This window comes from Porites lutea, chromosome 10 (assembly GCF_958299795.1).
Source record: "Porites lutea chromosome 10, jaPorLute2.1, whole genome shotgun sequence".
NCBI lineage: Eukaryota > Metazoa > Cnidaria > Anthozoa > Scleractinia > Poritidae > Porites > Porites lutea.
In genome coordinates this window covers 28,997,190-29,022,209 of record NC_133210.1, presented here as the reverse complement: position 1 = coordinate 29,022,209, position 25,020 = coordinate 28,997,190, and the positions used below count along the sequence as shown (strand labels likewise).

The following is a 25,020-nucleotide window of genomic DNA, read 5'->3' as shown; positions in this document are numbered from 1 at the left end:
ATGGCCAACCCATTTGTCCCTTAATTTTTTTTGGTTTTTAAGCTTTCAACAATAAAAAAATACAACAGTCAAATGAGGCGGCTGTGCGCGCTTGTTGCACAAACAAGCTACGTGCCTGACGTATTTTTTGGAAAAAGAAAAAAACTCTCCGTTTTTAAAAAATATCCAGATACAAGGGGAGAGTGCCTGAGACAACTGACTGAAGGCATTTGTCCTCGTAATTGTACACTTAATGCAATCGTTGGTTTTTGTCTTGATCAGTTTTAGGTGCAAGCCGCACTATGTTTACAAGAATCGTTGCCATTATTTTTGTTGCTATTTTCGGTATCCTTGTCGCTGGTGGGTCCGTCATAAAGCCCAAGCCGGGGATACGATTTCTTGAACCAATTTTGAAGTGTTACGGAGATGGGCAAAACGGTAATATGGGTCGCCCCCAATCTGATGACGAAATCATAAAAATGGTCTGCCAGGATATGAAGGTAGGTACAGCGGTTACTACCATTTACGTTGGGCCCCAAGCCTCTGTTTCAAAGCGAGGCTTTGTGCCAAACTATTGATTTGAAAATGATTTTTTATTCTCATTCAAATAAGACCCATTTTCAAAAGAAAAGTTTTGCACTTTCCCTGCTAGCACTAAAAAGTGAAACTGATCACAAAAATCGTCACAATGATCACAGCTTTCAAAACATGAACTATCTCACTTAAATCGATGTACTGCACTTGTGGGAATTCAACAAGCTCAACATCGCAGAGATAAGTTAATCATGATTTTTTTATACATTATCTAGCTGCCTGAAATAATGACTGCAGCAGATTCCAGGGCAGAATAAAAAAAATATATTTAATTTGTTGGTTAATTATTAACAAACTCAGTGTTACTGCCATTGAGGGGACGCTTGCCATAGTCTCGAGGGTATCCCCTGAGTTGAGGTTCCACTGTAGCTAACAAAAAACGTATTCAATATTGCTGTCTGATTGAGGATATGAAGAATTTTGGAGATATTGAGGACGTTATCCACCTCAGCCGGTAATATTCTCCTTCATCAGCAAGCAAAACTTCGTATTTTCATCCGAGCTAACCCGAAATTTTTTAAATATTTTCCACCGGAAACCAGCCGAAAATTTGACCATGAAGCTAAGATCAGATATCTACTGCCAAGTGATTACGGAAGAGCAAAGCTTTCGTTTCGACTTCTTTTTGTGTTTTGTATATTTTCAGGAATGGGATCCATGCCTTGCAGACGCCATTAAAGCAGAACCAGCCCCTGTCCCTAAGGTTTTCAACTTCTTTGCCCTGACTGCATACCAGACAAGCTATCTTTATAAGCGATCAAATCTGTGTCCAAAACTAACTTATGGACGTGTAAAGAAAATGACAGAGGACTCGGGTAAGAAGAACAGATTTCAGAGATTTTTCCAGCGAAAGTCATTCTGCAAGTCATTTACCAACCTGTCCTGAAAGTCATACTCATCATCATATCATGTGTATACAAGTTGCACAAGAAAAAACCACTCAGATTAGTTATTGGTTATACTTTACAAGGTTTTAAACCAGACACACAATACAACAACCAAATGGCAGCATAACGCCGTAAATGATCTAATAAACGCCCAGTCTCAAATAAGCGCCTCTTTTCTAATAAACGCGCGCCTCCTCTACAAGACGACGTTGAGTTTGTGTTAGAGGCCCGACTCTCTAATCAACGTCCCCTGTCTAACAGACACCCCACGACAAGAGCATAAAGAATTAAAATCAATCAATTTTGCTCAGTTTCTTGCTGGGATTAACAAGGGTTTGTGCATTGAATCTTGTCCAATGCCAAGTTCAAAGTAACAGTAGGCCATAACAATGACAACATAGTAAATTTCACCAAGGATTCTGTCATAGAAGCAAGTTCTATAAGATTTGAAAGAGCAAGATGGATCCCTAGTCGGCATAGACGTTTCAATTGATGGTGTGAATATTCCACTATTTATAAACTCTCCCGATACTTTTGTTGAGCTTGTTCAGGAGCCCATGATGGGCTCCTGGCTTGTTACAGTTATGAGAATAAACGCCTTCTCTGGAAGCCTATACACTTAACCACTCATCCTTCTTTCCGCACTGCACCCTGCACCCTGCACCCTGCACCCCTGCCCCCCCCCCCCCCCCCCCCCCCCCACTCTTGGGCTTTCCTTGCTAAATTTCATATTTTAAGAAACTAAAAACGTTTTCATGCTTTCATCTACCTATACCTACAAAATCATCTAAGTTCATCCGGCGGTATACAAGGCAAGCAACGCTCGCTTTATCTCCAGTTTTCCCCGTAGGCCTTCAGTAATCTCCCTGGATCCCCTTGCTGGCGTGGCAACAGGGGTGGCGATCATTAGACCATGTAATTAGCCGTTTTCTCTTCAAAAATCTTACTTTACCGTTAACATTTTTCTTGTAGGCATACTTAAAGAAGAAGGGCTCTTTAATATAGGTAAGCGCAACTTTTCATGTTCCCTCGTGTTGTTTTTGGCAGAAACCGGTATTTTTGTTAGGTTTTCAAACCCTTAGGCAAAAAATCCCCAAAGTGACCAACATCAATTTTCTCCTAACCCCCTGGAGGGCACTAACCAACTATTCCAGTCTCCTTTATTCAGCTGTTTACTATACCATTCTTAATTCGAGCATTCGAGGTTTCTGGGTAACTGACCACCTACCCCTCCCCTAACTCACAATTTTGTCCTAAGTGAGAAGGAAGTGCTAATGTTAGGGGAGGGGTAGGTAACCAGTTACCCAAACGATCCATTAATTATTCTTAGCGGACGATCACTACGAAAACTGCGTTGGAGATGCTTTGAAGAAATGCACAGTGGAAGAAATGCGTGTAAACGGGGAAGACGATGACAAAGACGAATACGTGTTCTTCAACTGCATGAAAACAGAGCAAAAGACCTGCAATCCGCTTATCATGCGGCATTTTATGGATCAGATGGACGCGTACAAGAAACGTTGGAAGAAACTAATGGAACTAGAACAGATCGAGGGGTTACGTTACTATGATACAAGATAAATAAATCTCACATAAACTGTACCATTTCAGGTGCCCTTTGTAAACTTTTTAGGAAGATGTAACGTTTGTTATGTTGTAAGGGGGTGTGACAAAAAAATCTCCTGTCCACCCAACAGTAGCCTCTTTCCTTTCGTTTTTCCTGGTAGTCTTTGCCTTTCTTACCCCTAATCCGTTATAAAACTTAACATTTTGCGAAGACGTGAATACATTTTACAAACACTAATGACCTTATAAACAAATAATAACCATTTGAAAAAATGTCCAACACAGTAAAGGAAAAAGAGTCTTAACCGTTTATTTTAAAACTCATGCTCCATGCATTATTACTGCAAAACGTTTGCTCTAATCTATGCCTGTTTCGCCAAACGAATCAGCACTAAGAGCTATACTTTAACTATCGATTTTCAGTTACAAACACGCCAGTACTGAAGAGCATTCTAGAATAAAACGGGAACGTCTTCGTGACCAAAAGGGAGAAAATCAAGGTCAAAATAACATCAAGGCATAAAATATTGAAAGTTGGTGGAACATATTATTTAAACAGCTGAAGATTAATCGGCAAGGCTAGCAACTGGACAGGCAAGGATCACGATCAGATTTTAAAATTCATCAAAAAATAAATATGCACGTTTTTAAAGCTGCCTTAACTGCAGTTTTACCAACTTATACTAGTAGCTATACACGCGAAATAAAATGCCTTCAATGGACAGTCCCTATTGACATGAGGTCTGTAACATGTGTACAGCTAGTGTATCAAGGTTATTTTCCTCACGAATTTTAACCCACAGTAAAGAAAAAGGTTTGCAGAGCAAAGATATTTTTTGCTCACTTTACTCACCCTCAGAAATTTTTCCATTGACCTCGCTAGTCTTTGCCCTTCGAACCCCTAATCTGTTATGAAAAGTTTACATTTTGGAAAACGTGAACACGTTTTACAAATACTAATCAACTTATAAACAAATAATAACCATTTGAAAAAACGTCCAACACAGTCAAGGAAAGCGAGTCCTATAAGTAACCGTTTACTTAAAAACTCATGCTACATGCATTATGAATGCAAAACGTTCGCCCTAATCGATGTCCTTTTTCGTCTAACGACTCAGCACTATGAGCTATAATCTAACTACCAATTTTACAAACACTCCAATACTGAGGAGCATTTTAAAATAAAGCTGAACGTGAACAAAAGAGAGAAAAACAAGGTCAAAATAACATCAAGGCACAAGATATTGAAAGTTGGTGGAACATATTATTTAAACAGCTGTTGATGGGAAAGGACGCTCCAAAGTTGACAAAAATGTAGTACGTGCCGATCATGAAAAAAATTAAATACCTTTTAAATTTGGGCAGAAAGTAAATCGAATAACTTCATTTGTGAGCCGGTTAAGTTCATGAAAGCTTTATTTCTTCTTTTATACGTGAAGATTATAATCGGCATTCGCAAGGCTAGCAACTGGACAGGCAAGAATCACGATCGGATTTTAAAATTCATTAAAAAATAAAAATGCATGTTTTTAAAGCTGCCTTGACTGCAGTTTTACCAACACTACTTGCTTTTCACGCGAAATAGGAATTTATATTTTTCCAAGATACCACGTTGTACGAAATCAGTTTACCGTTTACAGAGGGGTTAGGCATTCAAAGACTTTTGGTATAATGCATATTAAAATTTAAAAGTCGCTGACTTACTTTAAACTCAAACTGGAAAAATCACAATATTTGGACCTGTTGCTGTTGGGAATTAATAAGTAATTGTTAAGCTTTCTGAACCACACGGTATTTAATAATAATGACGATGATGATAGAACTACAGTACCTCAAGGATGCCTTTAATGAAGAGTCTTTATTTAACTTGCGCAAAAATAAGCAAAATGTTTCGTTTACTTGTACATAGTATGATTATCAGCTGAAACTTTAGAAGTCTTAGTTTATTCTGTGCTATTATTTTAAGTGTCTCTCGTTATCCATGGCTATAATTTTCCGGCTTCATACCCTCGTAACAGCAATAGCTAACATTAATCTGTTTATTTCAGATACATTCGTCTCCAGAACTAAAAAGCTTATTTCACTAGACTTGTTTTTCCTTACAGAAACAATACTAAAAGACTGAATATGCAGAATGTAGTTGAGGATTTCTTTCATTAATAGTGATATTTAAAGGAAAAAGACCAAGTTCAGTTCTTTTTTGCTATATTAAAAGCCTTGTTGTTTTATACCTCTAAGTAATGTTTGCAAAACTGAGGGTGTGTTCACGGATAACAGTATTTCACGACAAACTCAATCTTTCCGTCATGGAAGTAACTGATGCTCAGCTCGTTCGCGTCACCTCCCCAAGCAGTGCGCTCTCTGTTTGCTCCGCAATACCAGAATATCTCGCGACGCGGGGGATATGGTAGTTTGATCACTCGGTTAAGAGTACCCTGGAATATTCGTTCACCCAACACCTTGATGGAAGAGACGCTTCTGCAGCGTTCGTAGGTTGTGTCAACACGTTTGCAGCCTACGCAGTTATAAATCCACCACTTGATCGTACCATCCGGTGCGAAGTAAAAATCTACACGGTTTCCCTCTCCTCCAAACCCGACGCGCTCACTGGACGACCCACATTTCCAGAACAGTTCTCTCTGACGGTGCTGTAGGAGGATCTGACCACCGCTTCCATGGTGGTACCTACGGTGATTGATAATGAGGTCTGCGTTCCTGCATTTGTCGGTGGTGTACTCGATTCTAGTGCAGTGGTCGCCATATGCCCGGGAAATATGGCTGGCCATGAAGAACATGACTGTAAGGGTGGCAACTGTTTGAAAAGCGCGCCCATCCATTTTCGCACTCGTGTTGTCTTCTAGTCAATTGAATAAGCTTTGCCTCAGCTTAAAGATGAAGGGAACCGTTTGAGACTGAAATTGGCTACTGTGTTTCTTGCGCCTGTATAGACGACGTTAATGCAAGACAGGTTGTGTTCTCTCGCCTAAAAAGGGATATTTTTGTACTTTCAAAATAGTGTTAGTTTTAAATGACCGTATATGGCAAATGTCAGTCCAAACTTGCACCTGTGCCAATTACGTTTCGAAGTTGGCTGGAAGTTACCCAATCAGCTCAGTCAGCATCAGTCCTGCTGAATAAGGGTAACGCAGGGTCTGGGGACGAGAATAAAGACTTCACAAAAATTTGAGTCGGCTAAGATCTTTTTTGCTGTACTATACTTTAAACTGCTCTGTTGCCCTCTTCAGTTCTTCCATCGACCTCACCGTTAGTCTTTGCTTGTTGTAAATTATTGAAAGTTAATCGGTGGAACATGATTTAAACAGCTATGTGAATGGAAAAGGATGCTCTCACGTTGTGTAGACACACATCGTTTTCTTACGTAAATGTAGATTGCAAATTACGATCGGATTTTAAGATTCATTAAAAATAAACATGCATGTTTTTCAAGCTGCCTTGACTATGGTTAAACCAACTTGTACTAGTTGCTACACACCCAAAATAGGAATTTATATCTTTCGAAAGATCGGACTGTTTTCTGAAAGCATATAGAGTAGAAAAGCATTTATCTTCTTAAAATAACGCCGCACTAAGGAAGAGATCTGGAGGTCCGAAGATTTGTTAAACCACGGCTTGAGTAAGACTTCGTTTAAATAACCGGCCCTAAATTTTTGTCAGCCATAGGAAAGACCTAACGTGGCCATGCTTAAAACCTATTCTGTAAGACTTTTAGGCTATGGAACAGATTCAAGTGACTAAAAGCAGCACTTGAAGTACAGTGGTAATATATCGTTAATAGCTACATTATAGAAACCATTGATAAATTTCGGAAAAAAATCTTTGATCGCGTTGTTCATGCTTCTACGATACAGAAACTAAACGCAAACGACGCAGGCGCAGCTTGTAGAACTAAGCCTTTCTGAAACTTTAGTCAATTTAATATTAGGCGTCAAGTCTCCTTTTCTATGCCTCGGACTTCATCTTCTTAGTCGTTTTACGGCTAACGGTTAACCCCCCCTGAAACCCTTAAAGAGGCTCACGGGAAGGGTGACCTGTAAAATGTTAGGGATTGGAGGGAGGAAGAGAAATAGAGTATACTACTGTGTAACTGGGGAGGGTGGGTTTGGACAACCTTCTATACAACTGTGGTTGCTTGTCACTGATATAGAATTTTTGTGTGGATTTTTTGACACATTTTGTTTGATAAAGTTTAAGAAGTCTTTCAGTCAAGCTGGGCACCTTGTGTGTTATTTTTTATATTACCGAGCTTAAATAAAACTTTGTCGTTGTTGTTGTTGGTGTTGTCATGGCGATGGCTATACATGCCTTCAACTTGATGCAAAAAAGGGTCTTTTTTCTCGCTTTATTGAAGTGAAACGGAGTTCGCTGGGGTCTTAGCCGTTCCGCGTCTGTGGCCAAAGACATAAAAAGCACCGATTCCAATCAACTATAGAACTGATTAAAAGTTGTTTTTCTCGCTAAGAGCTATAGACATTTTATTCTTAAAATAAAAAGCAATCGGTTTTTATAAAAAGGTTGCATCTCGATGACCAACCTTGCCGCGAAGCTTTTCACTTATAAAACCGCTTGAAGCCATGAACTTTAATACATGCCCCTTTTTATTTCACTTAATTATCATGATTACCAGTCTTGCAATGGTATGCTACTTTTTGCGGGTTTTTTTTACCATCTCTTTTAGAGAACAAAATTATGTTTTTAATTTAATCGTCAAAAGAAACAAGAAGATAATTTTTCAAGGAATCCAAAATAAAATATGTTCGAAAAAGAACTTCAAGAGGTGAATTACTGTAAACCATAAGCACAATTTTAATATCTAGGTTAGCAATTTGCTTCAAGTTTGCTTTGTATGCCTTTTGCGTCACCTAAGCATGAAAACAATATTATGGCCATCAAATAAAACGTAAAATCCTGTTTAATGCCTCTTTTGTTTTTGGATTGAAGTTTTCATGCGTGATGCAAAGACAAAAAAAAGCCAAATTACTGACTTCGAAAGATCGTAGAAATACTATAAAATAGTCCACTTGAAAAATTCAAATGAGTTTTTCAAGAATATTTTATTTGTCAACTGGCAGATATGGTTTTGCGGAAATTCTCCACATAGAGATAAAAAGATGTCAAGGGGTTTAAAAATATTTTAGTGAATAAATATCCGTCAAACAGTTTTTTTTTTTTCTACCAAAGTAGCCAATATAAAAACTAAGAGCGCAACCATTGGTTTTTCTCTTCTTCTCAGCCCTTTCATCTCCATCGCATTTTCGAATCCGAAAACTTTCGGTTTCCTTTTTCTACGAAAAAAAAACCCAACCTGAGGAGTGAAATATGATATTAAAATTAAACTTCAGAAATCGTGGGGAATTTATTAGATAAGCTTCGAAAATAGCACAAGAATGGAACGATCATCTAGAAATTTTAGCTGTCCTCAAGTAATAACAAATTATATAGGCAATATTTGCTTTTCCGATCAGATATCTTACAGAAAACAGTCGTTGGGTGCCCCTGATACAGGTCCACTTCTAATCTCTAAAGACTTTGAGAAAGTCTAGAACGATATATTATCAGATATGAAGAGACTAAGAAAGTTGCCGGGCGTTCTTTTCGAGTTCTTTCTGCGTTTTATCTTTTTCAGGAATTTGATTCATGCCTTGCAAGCGCTATTAAAGTAGAACCAGCCCCAGTTCCCAAGGTTTTGAACTTCTATGCCCTGCTGGTATACCAGGCAAGCTATCTTTATAAGCGATCAAATCTGTGTCCAAAATTAACTTATGAAGGTGTAAAGACTATTACAGAGGACTCAGGTAAATCAGGTCACAACGAATAACAACGTACAATAACAATGACTAGATTCGGTTTTTGTGATATTCGGAATAATCAAGGTCTGGGTAAGTGTTATCAGCCAACAGTATTATCAGTATATTATGGGAGATGTGCAAATGGCTAAAATCCTTGCCGGCGTGACAATGCTTAGAGCATAACCAGCCATTTTTTTTTTCGAAAACGTTACGTTCCCCGGGGGAAAATGGGGATCACTCGTAGTCTGTTAAGGGCTGATAGGCTAAAAGGAATGTCACATGGTTTCTCAGGGCAACCTCTGACTACCACTAAGATAAATCAAAACTTTAATCTTGCTTGTTTGGGCATTCTTTTCGATTGAATTGCCGGCCAAGGTACCCTTTAAGCAGAGGCTTCTTTCCGGTAAGGTCAGGTTTTTAGCATGTACGGAGTCTCTGAGATTCGCTTAGAATTTACGTGCCGGTATCTGAGTTACAGACAGAATTGGACTTCATGAAGTTCTGTTTATTCATAACGGACACTTCATTATCAACTTTGTGCTGTAACGGAAATTTCGTTCCTTAAGGTAAAAAAAACCCCCATCAATTGACAGCATTTCGATGTTGCCAGCACTACAGTCCGGGACTACAGTACACCGTGGATAGAATGATTTGTAGTGGTCAATTTCAGACTATTTTGGCATCCTTCAAGTAAGGCAGAGAAAAGTTTTGTTTAAGAAATATAAAGATGAGCGACTTTTTATTGTTTTCCTTGGTTTAGTCCACGGAATAACGGCTTTTTGAAGGTTAGACATTTTTGATTTTACGATACTAATGTCCTCTTTTATTCCCTTAGTATTATATATTAATAAAAAGGTGTATTTTGGACTTTAATAACATGACACGCTTAATACAGACAATTTCTATGGCCCTTCAGGGTCCGTTACTGTACCATGTATGGGACAACTATAACTTTTGTTGCGTCGTAAGGGGAATGGGGCGAGAAAAACATCTCCGTCACCTATCCCTCCCCCCCCCCCCCACCCTTTCCCCTTGTCTACGTTAGTGGCAACAAAGCAATAAATAAGCTTTTAAATGTCGTTAAAGATGAATCATGTGCTTGTGTGCAACAAATGTTTTAAAAATTACCGCTCGAATACATCGTGATCATGAAGAGGTGGCCACTTGAAATTCACAAAGGAAGCTAATTTTTCTACGTAAAAAACATTGTATTGTTTTGTAAAACAACATGGCCGCCTCTTGTTACGTGCCTGCAGACAAAGAATTTAGCCTAAATCGAACAAAAGCGGCTTGTTCTAAAACGGCATATGGAGATTTTTTTTACAGAGTAAACAATACGTAAAACACTTTATCCATTTCTAGTGGTTGCCAAGCACAGAATAAGTTTCAAAGTAAACACAAACTATTCTTACCAGTTTGCAATTCCTTAAAATCTTCTATGGCCCATTATATTACGTTGCGGACAAATTTAGTGAAACTCTCCTTGTGCAATTTTTCTCTTGAATGGCTCGTAAACGGTGGGATATATTTTTAAGAGCGTCATCACGAAGGCAAGTTGACGCTTCAACTGTTAAGTCAAGTGTATAAGTCTCCAACCTTTGTTGTTTTGGTTGTTTTTGTTCTACTTTGTTTTTGATAAAGCAACGTGTTCACTCTCATGGCCAGCAACTATGCAAAAGAACGGAGCAAAAGAAAGTTTTTACATAAAAAAAAGGTTCAGCTCCCACGGGACTGGTTTGGAACACTTGGAACACCAACATGGCCGCCGTTTCATTGTTTTGGGACACCAATATGGTCGCCGTGACGTCATGTGAAAACGCTCAAAACACCAACAAATAAAAAGCAATAAACCCAATACTCTAGGGACATGTTCTTAACACACTGTCACAGCACGAGTTTTATCAAGTCTAAAAATTTCATCCCTCGTATTTGAATTTTTTAATTAGATAACAAAAAATCCCAGTTGTAGTGGGTTTCAGTCATTAAAAATATCATGAACTAAACCAGTTTCGTAGAATTCATAGGAATTCTTTTTTACTCACAAAATTGCTAAGTATTTTTGGGACGACTAATTAGCACATTTTTAGGCACTTTCGCATGGCCTTTAATATACCTTGTTTCCTCAAAAACTTTGTACACCCACTTTTCCTGGGTATTGAAAAAAATACAGGAAATTTATTTGTGGAAATCGGAGGCGAATGAATTTTTCGCGATATTTTCTCTCCATAACTTTTCTTAGTATCTTGATTCGGCCGTTTTGAAAAAATTACGGTAAATTAATAATTATTCATTCAAAGAAATAAACTTCCAAAGTTTTCTTCGCAAAAAGTCCATTAATTTGTTAAATGCAATAAGACAAATTGTGATTTTATTATTTATTGTGAAGTTGCGACGATCACCAGACTTCGCACTTCTTCTTTGGATTCATATACGCTCCTTCTTTACATTTGAAAACATCGGAGAATTCTTGAAGGTTTGACAAAGTTCCAATCACCCTGAAACATGAGCGAAAAAAGATCATCATTTTCCTGCAGTCTCAAATGTCATCCGTCTCTTAGCCCAAGCCACCCCTCCCCCTCCCCTCCAACAGGCGGCAAGGCGAGGGAGACTCTCCCATTGGGGGGGGGGGGGAGGGGGGGTCGGTGCAAATAGACGGCTGTCATTTTGGAAAATTCTCCCAGAAATAGTATAAATCACAACGAGAACGAAACGTGAAATATCAAGGGACTATATAACTGGGGTGAGACCCCACAGAATCACTGTGCATAAAGAGGTGTAGCAACCACTTTTGAGTTTGCGCAGACTCATGAGGGTGGATCAGTTTTCCACTGAATTGTGCTATGGCAATGGCACTGTTCTAGGGAACGTGGTTGCTTCTTTCATTGCTTATTACAAGGTTGCGCAGGAAACGAGGATTAAAAACATCCCCCGAAAGAGTCCCACAGTGCAATGCGACACAACACCGACCCAGTCCTAGAGCAAATTACAAACGGCCGATATCAACAAATGTGAAGTTTAGAGTTGATTCAATCCGGTAGCTTAACACCTTCTCAAAGCCCGTTTCCGGTTTGTGCTGCCAGGCGAGAAACCGGTCGATTCGAAACTTATGTCGCTCTCGTCGGGGCGTCCCTCGCTCCTTCGACGCTTTCATGGTCGGCTTGTGGTCGTTTACAATCGACGTCGCCGCATTACGGCTAATTTGAAAACCAATCTTGTAAACTGAAATTAATACTGTGTACGAATAAAGTGAAACCACTACCTGTATTTAGTGAGAGCATGAACGTCTTCTGTTACTGACAAAAACTCCGCAGCAGGGGTGGTGTGGGTGCACTCTTTCTGCAAGTGAACAGATTCGAATTTTCGAATTTACATTATCTCATCGAAACGTTTAAGAAAAGGGGGAAAATGGGTCTGGTTGCATTCAAGTTAGGTAACAGGCAACGTTTAGGACCTAGTGGAAAGCCAATGAGGTCATCCCTACAGTATTAAAGACAGACCCTGATGAGTCCTCGGATTGGAAGTGTCCTGGGACTGTCAATCAACAAGTTGCTGGAGCCCAGACTCCTTGCAATGGCCTGTATTATGATTAATGTTAAGGTATCGTGCTGAAACGGTCTTCTCTAATTGATCAAGCTCTGGTGATCCGCCGTGACTGTGGAGTTTCTGTCTGTACGCTTGAAAAATGTCAGTGAGATGAGATTGGATCCCCGGCAATATTCGATGCCCTGTGCTTGTACGCGGTTAGCCTATGCTCCTCACAGGCTTTTAAGTCGATAGGGTTTTACATTTGTTTCTTTGGTCAGGGCAGCTTGGCAACCTTGACTGGTTTAGTATTATTACATAACTGAAAGTACCTGAGCATATCCAATAAAGAACAATTCTTTACTCGTCATGTTTAACTCTGGTAACATTGGTTCTGGTCCATTTTTCTCGTTGAATGCATTATACGCCTACAAGGCAGGAGAACACTTAATCAAGTTGCTCTTGGGCATTTGTAAGGTACGTTCTTTAGTTTTATTTTTATTCTTATTGTTATTATTGATTAGAGAGATTAAGCATCACGTTTGCGTCAAACGGCAAACGCGAATTTGTACCACGTGACCAAGTTTCACCATTACTTGTCGTTTACTGTTCATTATTTCTACACATAAATTAGTTATTTCAAGCAATTTATTTTTTATCCTTAAGAATTGTTTTGAGCTGTTTTTATCTGCTCATTTTAAATTTTGAGGAATTCTGAATTTGAATCTGACGTTTTCCGTTTGCTGTATACGCCTTCAGTGAAGCAGTGAGGCTTAAACTCTCTAGTGTTGCTGTTTTCCTTATTACACCTATTAATTTTCTGTCTTTGTCTTTGAGATCTTGGATTGTCGTCATGGGTAAAATTTTTATAAGCCATGTTAACGTTACTTTTGTACAGTTAAAACCATTATATATCCAAAAATAATAAAATGTTTGTAAAATCCTGGGAGCGTCATAAGGCTACCACGAGTTGTGCCTGCGAAATTGAAAAGAAATCAAGATCTTACATGGTAAGCCAGATTGACTCCTCCCAGATCAGCAATGTTCTCGCCCAAAGTTTTCTTCCCACTAATCTGTGCATTTAACAAAAAACAACACGAGGTTATCACATGATATCTTACATGGTAAGCTAACACCAGGCCTCCCCCGTCAGCTATGTTCTCTTCCAGAGTTTGTAGGCCATTGACCTGTGACGATTGTTATGAAACATGCAATAGATAAAATGCGAAGTTAAACATATAGCGGGCGCGACAGTTGCTGCGCATGTGAAAGACACGTGCCATGCTCGCGCTCGTTGAGAACTAGTACGTGACTGAATTTCTTTAGTCGCTTTGAGCATTTCCTGGCATTTGACCACGGGTTTCTGAACGAGGCTGGAAAAAAAAAAGTTCGTTTGTTTTTTTTTCTCATTTAATAATTACCTGCCACAATATATGGACTGTGTTGGTGTTTATTAATGTATGAGGGCCTGCTTGTTTGGTAAATAGGAACCTTAAGATTCGAGGACAGCGACGGCAGCGAAAAGTGTAGTTAAAAAAGTGATCTTGCGTTCTTTCAAACGTCATCGCGATTATTCCAACTCGCTTACTTTGTTAAATGTACAGGAATTTTCCTGAAGTTGAATTCCTAAGAACCATCTCTTGCGGCTCGTTTGCGTCGCCCATAAACACACTGGTGAACTACGTGCAGTGACGGTAAAGATATATACACAAAAATGTATGCATGATGCACGTGTAGACTTGTCGTTTTCCTCATTTCATCTATTTTTTCCCTTGATTGTCAGTTTTTTACTCTTAAAACTTACGTAAAATTTGTTGAGGACTTTGTACTTGGAAAACTGCTCCACCAGGCATTTGGCTCGCTCTTGGAACGTTTTTATCGAGGGCTCGCTCCAGTGGGTTCGCTTCTCAATCAGTTCTCCATTTTTGTCAAATTTCCGACCTAAAAGCAATCATTGGGGGATTTTATTTATTTTCCATAAGATCAAATGGTAGAAAGAGTGCTTGGTCTAAACGAAGGCACACAGAGGGACTGAAGCACGTGTAAAAGCGGATAGTGCATGCAATCTGGAGATATCCTTTGCTGCGGGCTAATTTGGCAGTTGTTCGTTATAAGCAAATAAAGTAACTATTCAAGTTAAAGATCAATCCGGCTAGTTATTCATCGGTCATTGACTCTTACCTGTCGTATCAAAGCCGTGCGTGAGTTCGTGACCAAGCACGTGACCAATTGCACCATAGCTCAAAGCCCTGAAAGGTGGGAACAAGAGACTTGAGAATCGTTGTCTTAAAGAAAATTAATACTCATTATAGCTAACTTCTTGGAAGAGCTACAACAGCTATAGTGCTGTACGTTCGTCATTTGAGCCCCAAAGTCGACTTAAGGAACATTATACCTACGGTTTTTTGCTACATTTTTGATACAGTGTTCAATATACCCTAGTTTAGTACCCTACCTTGGTATGTCGTTGGCGTAAAAAAATGGCGGCTGTAAAATTCCAGCGGGAACCACTGTGGAAATAATGGCAGGTGTTAATAATTTTACACTACTGTGAACAACCGCCATAACAATGACATAGACACATTTTCATATACACTATTCGCCATTTGCGCATCCTCAGTAATACATCTTGTGTACCCCTCGCCCTCTCCCCACCTCTCCCCCCAAAAATTGCATAGTCTTTGTTTTTAATATTTTTGGGTATAACAGTGGTCCCAAGAGAAATTAATAGCATGATATTTATGCAACACTTTTTTTTTGGGGGGGGGGGGGGGGGCGAACAAGGTGCATAATGGAAAAGGTGAAAATGACGACTACTCAGAAATAATAGGCCAATTTCCAGTTGTCCTACAACTCTGTTTCAAAGCGAGGAAGTGATCTTTTATTCGAATGCAAATTAACCCATTTTCACAACAAAGGTTTTGATCTTAGTCGGGTTTTGAAAATGAGAGTTTTTTAACGAGAAAATAACCTATTAGGTTCCTTTGAGTTCACACCTACCTATTTCATTTTTAGTTATAACATAAAACGCATTTACCAACTGAGGAACGGTTATCCACCTGCAATCAAATACAAACCGATATAAGACTTTATACCACCGGGTCAAAGCCGACGACAACGTTGGGGGCAGGGATCAGCAAAAATGAGAGAAAGTGGTTATTTAGCACGTGTTAGTCAAACCTAACCAAACAGTATTTTATGCTAATGATAGCTGTTCGTGGCGCCACTAAAAGCTGTCAAGTAAAGTGTGAACAGCAACGTCCTGGAGCGGCAAAAATTCGTTCACACTCATCGAACATCGTGCCGGCGTGATTGGCCGAGAGGATTTGGTGCACTCAATTCCAGTCGTCACTCCTGAATATTTACTTCCGTCCTAGTGGGTTCGAATCCTCGTTCCTACTTATCCACTTCCGCTACGGTCTGAATACAGTAAAAACCCGCGTATAAGAAACTAAGTTTTTCCAAGTTAACCTAAACAGGTTCTTATATAAATGGTATTTAGTGTAAAATTAGGCTAACTAGGTTCTTAATTAGGTTCTTAACTTTTGTTCAAGAAATAAAGCTGAATTTTTAAATGATCTGGTGTTTAATGTCCAAAACCAGTATTCTTGGAGGCTTCGTTAAGCAAAATACTATACTATTTTAATCTGATTCTGTTACAATCAAACCTATGGTAAAGTTTTATGTAACCATGCTATAGTGTTTAGAGTATTATTGCATACAGACTGTGTTATATATATATATATATATATTTTTTGTTTTTTTTTGTTTTGAAAATAAGAACCTGTTTTAGGATTTTAGCCTAAAATGGTTCTTATGTGAAGGGTGCTTAAAAATGAAATTTTAGCCTAACAGGTTCTTAAACGTTAGGTTCTTATGCGCGGGTTTTTACTGTACCCGTTCATACTGCATCAAAGAGTGACACAGAACCTATCCGATATGTGACTCTCCACTTTCGTGATCGGTGCGGTGGAGCTTCACTACGTCACAAAAAACGCGCTGCCACAACCGTTCTTGTGTGTGAAAAGACGGCCTATCCGATATGATTTTTTAAAGCTATCTGCTATAGGCCAATCTTTGCTGACGTCATTGTTTACATTTTTCCTCATTAGCATACGTCTTAACTCATAGAAGCCGTAGCCGTAAATAGGAACTAAGTGCAAAAGTTGAAAGAGCTGATTAAGTTGAGCAATTTGTGCAATTTTCAGCTCTTTGCAAGGAATATTGAAGGAAATATCAGCCATCAAAAACTGCGACATTGCTGTGTGGCAAAAAAGTTAACGAGCTATACATTCTCCGTAAAATTTCGAATTTTTCGAAGATAATTTCTCCGAAACCATTCGGGGTATTGCACTCAAATTTTCAGAGATAACTGAAACTGTTATGCTCTTTCAATATTCAGAGTTTTTATTTTATTAGCATCATCAGTTAGTGATAAGCATATGTTAATGAGGCAAAAAGTGTAAACAAAGATTCGCCTATAGTGTGAACACAGGCTAAAACGCCCGGAATTAAGACAATCCTCTCTCTTGCGCCCAGTGGGTTAAGAGAAGAAGACGGCTTAATTAAGAAACACTCACTGGTGTCTGTCCACTGGTTTCCCCAACTTGGTGTACGTTTGGTAGTTTGAGAATTTATCCGTGTTCAGAACATTAGTAAACCATTGGTCTGCCGAGATATTCAACTGGAAAAAGATAGAAAGTCAAATGAGACAATAAGAAAACAAATTGGATGCTGTTAAAGTGGGAAATCACTACATTCAAACAAGACAGCATTTAAATTCCATACGAAATAACATATAAGATGGCGACGAAAACTCCTCCAGTCGGGAAATTCGTGCCCACCTACCCCTCCCCAAAGTCAACATTAACACTTACTTCTCAGTTAGGGCAAAATGCTGGCTTAGGGAAGGGGTAGACGGGCAGTTACCCAGAATTAGAAACCTCCACTGATCCGGAAATTCTGAGTTCTTAGGGTAGCTATATGCTGTCCTGTTATTTGAAGCTGACAAGGGATTTTGGGCAAGAATATGGCGTAAGATTGGATAAAAAAAGCTAACACTATTTTTGTTTCACCCTCGCCCACTTTTAAAACGACCTACAGCTATCTGCCTCTGGTCGTCAGATGAAGAAAAAAATGAAAACCTCCCCGGCGGGGAATCGAACCCCGGTCTCCCGCGTGACAGGCGGGGATACTCACCACTATACTACCGAGGAATCGGACAATATAACCTATTAAATTTGATTTTAAGACTCTCAATAGCCTTAAAGTGGCAAAAATGAGTTTTTAGCCGTCAATCAATATTTTCAAAGAGACATGATCGAGCCTGTTCCAGACGATGTGATGTTAAGGCCAGGGGGGAAAAATACAGCGAACAAAAAAGAAACAAAAGAGGGAAAAAGAAACTCAGTAGAGCCTCCAGAAACCCTCTGGTAACCATCAAGAAGCCTGGGAACTCTGGTTATGCGATAATTTCTAATGTAAGCATACCATAGAGTATCTCTTAGCAAATGATTCGTCATTCCACAGATAATCAGGATATCCTACTTTATAAACAGCTGCATCTGCCTATTTACAAATAACAAACAAACAAACAACAAACAAAAATTTAACAGTGACAAATTGCTTATGTTATTTGACAAAAAGGATTAAAGCCTGTCAACAGACCTTTTTAAGTTTTTGTGGAGAAATCGACAGCGAGAAACAACGAGTGCAGAGCGGGAGAAAAAAAAACTACTTTTTTCTTTTCTCAACCACCACCCCCTTGCTAAAGAGAAAATGAAAATAAAGAGAAAAATGGGTCTGTAAACAGGCTAAGAGGATTAGGGAACGCGGCTGCATTTATTTACTATCATGGAACTGTTTTTTCAAAATGAGTTATTCGTACTTTTTCTCTGACGGCTTCCACTGTCTGGTTGTCGATCCAGCCTACCCCAGACACGCGGTCTAAAAATGCCTGAATTATGCCCTCCATCATTACTTCAACCTGAAAACAGATATTAAAAGTTAGAATATGCAAATATGAATTGAAAACCTTGTTCACGGAATGGAAATTTCCATATTGGAAAATGATGCAGGCTTTTGAAAGAGTTGTCCCTGGAGCCAAACAAGATAGAGGGGGGGGGGGGGGGGGAGGGTCTCCCAAAAAATAAATAAATATATACCTTCTGTTTACTCTCCGGCGAGAATGCATTGCGTATAAACACTGCACCAAGCATGGGACCCAAGACGTTGTTTGTGTAGCTAAAGCACGTTGCTTCTCTTGTCTTGTTTGATTTGCTGCCTAAAAGTCTCTTCCGGAACTGATCGTGAACTGCTCGAAATGGTCTGGACAGCAACGGTACCTGGTCTTTTATCGCCCGCCATATGATATACGTAGACAATATCCTGTAGACAACGATAAAAATTTTACAATAACTGAAGGATTTCTCGCGCGCTGATTGGTCGAGAGCTCTGGCCAATAAGAATACAGACCATGGAAATGACGTGATGGTGGCGCAATTTGTTTTCCACTTTCTTTAGACTGTTCACAGTCCCCTATTTTTCTATAAGACCGTCAACAACAACATTTGATTCAATTATCAAATATTTAAGACTATGTTAACAAAAACCACTATTAGCAGAGCTATTCTAAGTGGGCAACAATACAATAATTGTCTCCTATGAAGTCGGCAAAAGAAAGTAAGTAAAGAGAAAGCAAAAACAAAGTGAAATAAATAAAAGGTAGCACCTGTAGATATAAGGAAGGAAAACACTTTAACTGAATAAGAAGTTCACGTGGGAACTGGTAATGGTCCTCATATAACATACACCTTCTTAACCTCCAAAACCTTGACCAACAGCGAGCGCTAGCGCTCTACGTTACGGGCGGCCATCTTGGGTGAAATAAGTATCAAATGAACTTAGAGAGCGGGGGACGGTTTGAAAGGAGGCGAGAAAGTTTTCTTCCCGCCCTCCTCAGCTTTCAATGTTATTGTTAAAAACAAATCGACAGCAATTCATCATGGTCTGTACTCTTATTGGCCATAGAAATGACGTCAAAATGTGCGAAACTTTGCTCATTTTGACGTCATCGTGATCGATTTGTTAATTACCCGCTAGAACGTTTTCAGTCGGTCTTTTTGACCCAACCAAGCGTTACCATAAAAAGGAGGTATGAACGAGAGAGAACTAGGACGAAGTGGGTACAGCGAGATTGCGGAGTGTTTCGCGCGCCGCTTTCTTATTTCGACCCATTCCTTTTCTTTCGTATTTCAAGCTTATGCTCTTTTACAAACAGAGATAAGTAAATTTTAAACCCAAAAATTCCTTTGATCGTTCCCGTCACTTTAAATCCAGAGAACCCTCTCTCCCCCTGGGTATACGTATATGGTAAGGATTGTCGCACGAACAAAGCGCAGGAAACTGAACCAAAGTATTCGACCCTGACTTACTTTTTGTCTGTCTTGCGCAATAAGTCGATCATGTTCTGCAAGTAATCATTGGCTAGAACTATGACCATTTCGTCTTTTGAGAGGTCTGGACGCGACAGAACCTTTCGTAAGTGTTCCAGCCAGGGAAACTGATGGAGGAAAATGGGAAATAAATAACTCTGGATAGGACTGTTAACTTCAGAATCTATTTACGTGGCCCCTCCAGCCTGGGAAGTAGGAGGGAAGCAGCTTGCTCTAACCTATTTAATGATGTGCATCTCATTCTCACAAACCTCACCATCTAGTCCCCCAGAGACACCAGCCCACTACATTACCTCAGGCGGCCACGTATATTTAATGTTACCATTTGTAGTACAAATCGTTTTGGCCGGGTAATCCTTTTAAACTTTTATGACAAATTTCTAATGAATTAAATATGTAGTCATCTGACATGTTAATGATATTTAATGTTTAGACTTTTTGTATCTATATTTTTGTATTTTTGGCTGCTATGAAATTGTTTCTTGATAAACTATCTATCTATCTACCAAAACGATCTTACTCCCTTTAGAAGTTAACCCCTATATCAGTTGCCATGGTAATCCTTATGAGTTCAAGCTTGTTTTAACACAAACTTTTTGGGCTACATCTCAAAGACGATAGCGAGATAACCAAGCGGACGGAATGGCCCCCGTCAAATTGAGGGAAGGGAAAAACCTCTCAAAACTCCCCCCCCCCCCCCACCCCCAAAGTGTCTAAAAAATCTCGCGCAAAATTGACAGTCATTTGACAGGCTTACCTCAGGGAGGGCTTCTGCCAGCTTACCAACAGGAATGCGAACGTACTTCTTGGAAATCTTAGGAACCCAATACTAAAAAAAACATATGAGAGAATAAGATTCCGGGGGGTACTCCCTATAATGGCCTATACGGGGAGACTCGGCTCAAAGGGGTACCTTTTTCAGGCTTCAGGTATATGAAAGGTTAGGGATTTCACTAGTTGTAGTTTGTAAAAGGATAAGGAAATCTGTCATTTCATCGGTAAAAAGGCCCCAAAGGGCTAACAAATGCAGTTTATGGTTGTGAAAAGGTCGAGAAAAGTATTCTGGCTTGGTGATTAATTCATGTTTAAAAGAGAGTGCATTTAGGACACTTAAAAGGAGTGCAATATTCTAAACTAGGTAACTAAAAAGGGTACCATTTGTCAATGGAAGGAATAGGAAAGGGGTACCTTTTTGGTTAAAAATGGTATATAAAATAGTAAGGTGTTAGACCAAAAACTGTTAAAAAAAAAAACAACTAATACATTTTAAAATATTTTTCTGCTGTGGTACTGATTATTATGCTTTACAAGGTGGTTCTAACTTTTGAGTGTGTAGATGAAATCCTATAGTGTGACCATGCAAGTGAAAGCTACTGGGCAGTACTTTCCTGTGGTACTGTTTATTATGCTGTACAAGGTGGTTCTAACTTTCGAGCGTGTAGATGAAATCCTAAAGTATGACCATCCAAATTAAAGCTGCTGAGCAGTACTTTCCTGTGGTATTATTTCATGCTGTTCAAGTGACTCTTTTAAGTATGTGGAGGAAATCCTAGAGTGAAAATATTCGTAAATGAAAGCTAATCACTGCATTTAACACTATTGCACAATTTTATCATAATTAAGTTGAGACACTGGGGATCAAATATTATGGAGTGATTGTCGAAGATTAAAATGAAAGCCACTGAGCATTATCTTCCTGTGATGCTGTTTATTTTGGTCTTTGGCCATTCCCAAATAACCTCTTTAATGTAGAGTTATGAAAAAAATTATACTTACCAAAGCGAGATTTCCTTCAAAGACAAGTAATTCTCTCATTGCATCTTTGGAATCGTTTACTTCTGTTCCTGACAAACTGGTAATTAATGACATGTACTCCCACACTTCCTTTAAAATCTAAAAGAGCGATCGAAAAAGCAACGAAAAAAGGAATTGAATACGACAATTAGCTTAGAAAACGACCAAACATTTAGCCTGTCCAGTCACTTAAAGAGATTTTAGTGACATAGAAAAACAGTGAGGAGGTGGGGAAGGGAGAGAAAGCGAAGGAAGTTCCTATCTCCCTCCCTTCCCCTCCTTTTCTCCTTCTCCCCCCCCCCCCCCAACCCCCGCTCTCTGACTCTGCGCCACACTCCAAGTAAACGACTGGATCAGGCCAAAAATTTAGGTAAATGGTCTCGGGGAAAAAGAAGTGAGTTGTTTTTGTTTTTTAAGCCGGAGAGATGCAGCAAACTTTTGATGTGTGCACTGATGCATCGTACAAGACAACACCGTAAGGAAAATCGCTCTCTAGAGACCTGTCAAGCCTCTTCACTGGACAGACTTAAAAAGGAGACGGACTACAGCTGAACCTCTCCACAACGGCTACCATAGGGACAGAAGAAAGGGGCCGTTATAGAGAGGCTTAAACAAGAGTCAATGTATGGACTGTCCGCCAAAAAAGTGGTCGTTTACATGTAATAGCGATTTGACTGTACTAGCAGTCTACCTAACCTCTTGTCTGCTTACCTTTTTGCTAGTGAAGTAAATAATCTGAGGAAGGTTCAACTTTGCTTGGTCGATCTAAATGAGAAGATAAAACATTTATTGTGAGTGCAAAGAAATGTACAGTCAAACAATCAAGAGAAGATCAGCAACCTAAGCTAACTGCAAAGCCAGTGCGAATCCTTAGACGCAGCAAAACAAGATAAGCATGGCTGTTAGCCAATCAGGGAGGGGGGGAGCAGTAGCTTTGAAAATTGTGCCTTTTACATAAAATATAGGCCCCAGGTATGGGAATTCAAGACAGTCTTGGATTCTGGATTCTATGGATTCCAGGTACTGGATTTCGGATTCTTTGTGTGTGGAACTCGGATTCCGGATTCCAATCTTAAGTTGGATCCCGGATTCTTTGAGCTGTATTACGATTCCAAAGCCCAAAATTTCGGAATCCGGGTATTCGAATTCCTTTACATAGGTCTATAACATACTCACGAGTATAATATACTTCTTCTGGTCGTCTTCCTTCTTTTTTACAGGATCCTGAATCACATTGACGCTGAAGAAGACTTCAACTGGATAATCTCTTTGTACTTTTGCCAACACATCGTAAAAATTCCATCTCCTTGGATGCCATTTACTGGACAGCGACCAGGACCCCAAACTGTTGATATAATCCAGCAAGGGTCCATTTCCCAACTCGTCGATTTTCTTTACATCCAAGCAAGACTGATAAAAATTTTTCACCTTCAAGACAGTTTCTGTGTCTTCGGGTTTGATTGTTCCCAGCGCTTTTTTCATGATCCTTTCGTTATTTTTCGATAATTGTGTTATCCTGGAGAACTGTAGATGCCCCGACGGTACGGGGTTGTTTTTAATCCACGTACCGCACGCATATTCGTAAAAATTTTCGCAAGGGTCCACCGATTCGTTTCTAACTTCTTGTATTAGCTTTGCAATCGTTCTGCAGCTTTCTGATTGGCACACCGGTGTATTAATGCACTTAATCTGGTTGCTTTCCCCTGAATCGCATTCTTTTAAAGGATTTACCTCTAACGGCGTAGCGCTTTGAACTAAAATATCTTCTCGTTGTGTCAATATACTGGCACATGACACCAAGGCGATATAAAATAGATTTAAAACGAAAATCTTTAGAACGTTTTTACGCGTGATCACACAAAATCTAAGATTTTTCCTTTCCATGATGAACGTCTAATCCTGCTTCGATGGACAAACTTTCATCGATGCGAAAATAATTTCTATTCCATCTTAACGCTCAGATTGCTTCAGGAGATCAATCAGGAAAATTTGATCCAGTGTTTCTGTGCAATTTAAATACTCTCTTCTCTGTGATCTTGCTCTCTCGCAGGGAGAGATTGTTCAAGTAATGACAGCATTTGGCTGGTACCTGTTTAAGACATGAAGATATTCTGTCTCGCCACCTGTTTAAGGAAATTAGGTAGAAAACGGTAATATAAGCCTTGAGGCGCCAAAACAAGTCATTTTATAAAAGAATTTTTTTGCTGGTAAGTCTGAGAGCCACTAAGTTCATCGACGATGTGTTAAAGAAAAGTTTAAAGAAAAATATTCTAGCATTATTTTGCAAAACTATGGACAAATATAAGAAAACCATTGAAAAATCGCTTTTAGTTTGCAAATGGCAGCCTAGAAGAAGAGATTCAAGCTCAGATTTAAAATTAACTTAGATATAGAAACACCTTGTACAGCGTAGTAAACAGCACCTCAAGAAAGTTTCGCTGCTTAATGGCTTACATTTGAATCCACAACCCTTAAAGACCTTCAAGGTATATGTTCCTTGTATAGCAAGAAAAAGCCTAGTGAAAAAACGTTTTACTCATTCTCAGAATGTTAATCTTGAGTGCACCATAGAAAGTACAGAAAATATTGAACAGTTTCGTCAACTTTTAATTTTCTGCAGTCGAGGGATATTGAGAGGGGAGCAGTTTCATTGCAAGAGCCTTTTGCGAAACTTATCTCCCTGAGGAGACTCGTAAAAAAATAGAAACTGGAGAAAAACTATTTACGTATCTCACAGTTTTTTTCTTAATATTGGGTACAATATATTTGGCTGCATAATGGTCAAAATACCGTAAAAAACAGTTAGTTTTTGAAAAAGAGGACATAAACAGCTTTGTAATAGCCTTGTGGGAGGTTTGAACTCCCGACCCCTGGTTTACGAGACCAGTGCTCTGCCACTGAGCTAACAAGGCGTGCGGACGCTGATGGACTTGAAAAAAAAGTTTTATAGTGTTAAGTAAATACCACACATAAGTGGATAGTGCTCTTCTCGGGAGCTGATTGGCTAGCTCTGAGATGATCAGCCAATTACTACTCACTTTATTCAACTCCGAGCAGCCCGGCGACGCGAGAAATCAACAATTTTTCACCTCACAGTCTGTCGAAAATGGTAGATATTTACCGCAAAGTCGGTGAAATAATTCGTTGTGTTAATTAATGCCGGATGCTTCTTGAAGTTTCTGGTAAGAAATAATACAACTGAATAATACTTTAATAAGTGAGGAGCTCATTTGACAAATTAACAAATATTACGATACTATAAATTCCCAGAAAAGAAAACTTTTCAGATAGCTAATTAAAACTTCATATTAAAAGTTGTGGTTTGCTTCCCATTTTTTCATTTCCTTTTTTAGCTTCATTTCACCATTCTCTCTATTTCGGCGGTGGTGGTGGCGTAACTTTCACTTTTTACAAAGA

At 39.2% G+C, this 25,020-nt stretch overlaps 2 protein-coding genes and 2 non-coding genes across 4 annotated transcripts; 1 reads left to right on the top strand and 3 right to left on the bottom strand.

Moving 5' to 3' along the window:
* Positions 1-266: 266 nt before the first annotated feature.
* Positions 267-3,124, top strand: LOC140949836 (uncharacterized). The gene is made up of 4 exons (XM_073398974.1): positions 267-479; positions 1,220-1,388; positions 2,433-2,465; positions 2,791-3,124. Exons 1-4 carry the CDS (start codon positions 282-284, stop codon positions 3,039-3,041), a joined length of 651 nt encoding a protein of 216 aa, XP_073255075.1. The 5' UTR covers positions 267-281; the 3' UTR covers positions 3,042-3,124.
* A 7,637-nt stretch (positions 3,125-10,761) lies between these two features.
* On the bottom strand, positions 10,762-23,705 carry LOC140950224 (endothelin-converting enzyme homolog). Its single transcript, XM_073399428.1, has 17 exons — positions 22,780-23,705; positions 22,315-22,368; positions 21,586-21,702; positions 20,567-20,638; positions 19,789-19,916; positions 18,520-18,742; positions 18,243-18,341; positions 17,846-17,923; positions 16,936-17,039; positions 15,356-15,414; positions 14,811-14,865; positions 14,537-14,604; positions 14,160-14,296; positions 13,363-13,428; positions 12,688-12,783; positions 12,093-12,169; positions 10,762-11,328 (listed from the first exon to the last, which is right to left on the bottom strand). Exons 1-17 carry the CDS (start codon positions 23,485-23,487, stop codon positions 11,229-11,231), a joined length of 2,241 nt encoding a protein of 746 aa, XP_073255529.1. The 5' UTR covers positions 23,488-23,705; the 3' UTR covers positions 10,762-11,228.
* Positions 17,500-17,571, bottom strand: Trnad-guc (transfer RNA aspartic acid (anticodon GUC)). Its single transcript has one exon. It is a non-coding gene; the product is annotated as a tRNA-Asp (tRNA).
* Positions 23,706-24,443: 738 nt separating the features above from the next.
* On the bottom strand, positions 24,444-24,515 carry Trnat-cgu (transfer RNA threonine (anticodon CGU)). Its single transcript has one exon. It is a non-coding gene; the product is annotated as a tRNA-Thr (tRNA).
* Between the last annotated feature and the right edge of the window lie 505 nt (positions 24,516-25,020).

Coding starts and splice junctions, on each gene's coding strand:
- LOC140950224 (XM_073399428.1), bottom strand. CDS start 23,487: ATGGAAAGGAAAAATCTTAGATTTTGTGTGATCACGCGTAAAAACGTT. Junction 21,703..22,314: donor TTTACTTCACTAGCAAAAAG/GTAAGCAGACAA, acceptor TCGCTCTTTTAG/ATTTTAAAGGAAGTGTGGGA. Junction 18,743..19,788: donor TTGCGCAAGACAGACAAAAA/GTAAGTCAGGGT, acceptor CGTTGTCTACAG/GATATTGTCTACGTATATCA.
- LOC140949836 (XM_073398974.1), top strand. CDS start 282: ATGTTTACAAGAATCGTTGCCATTATTTTTGTTGCTATTTTCGGTATC. Junction 480..1,219: donor TGGTCTGCCAGGATATGAAG/GTAGGTACAGCG, acceptor GTATATTTTCAG/GAATGGGATCCATGCCTTGC. Junction 1,389..2,432: donor GAAAATGACAGAGGACTCGG/GTAAGAAGAACA, acceptor TTTTTCTTGTAG/GCATACTTAAAGAAGAAGGG.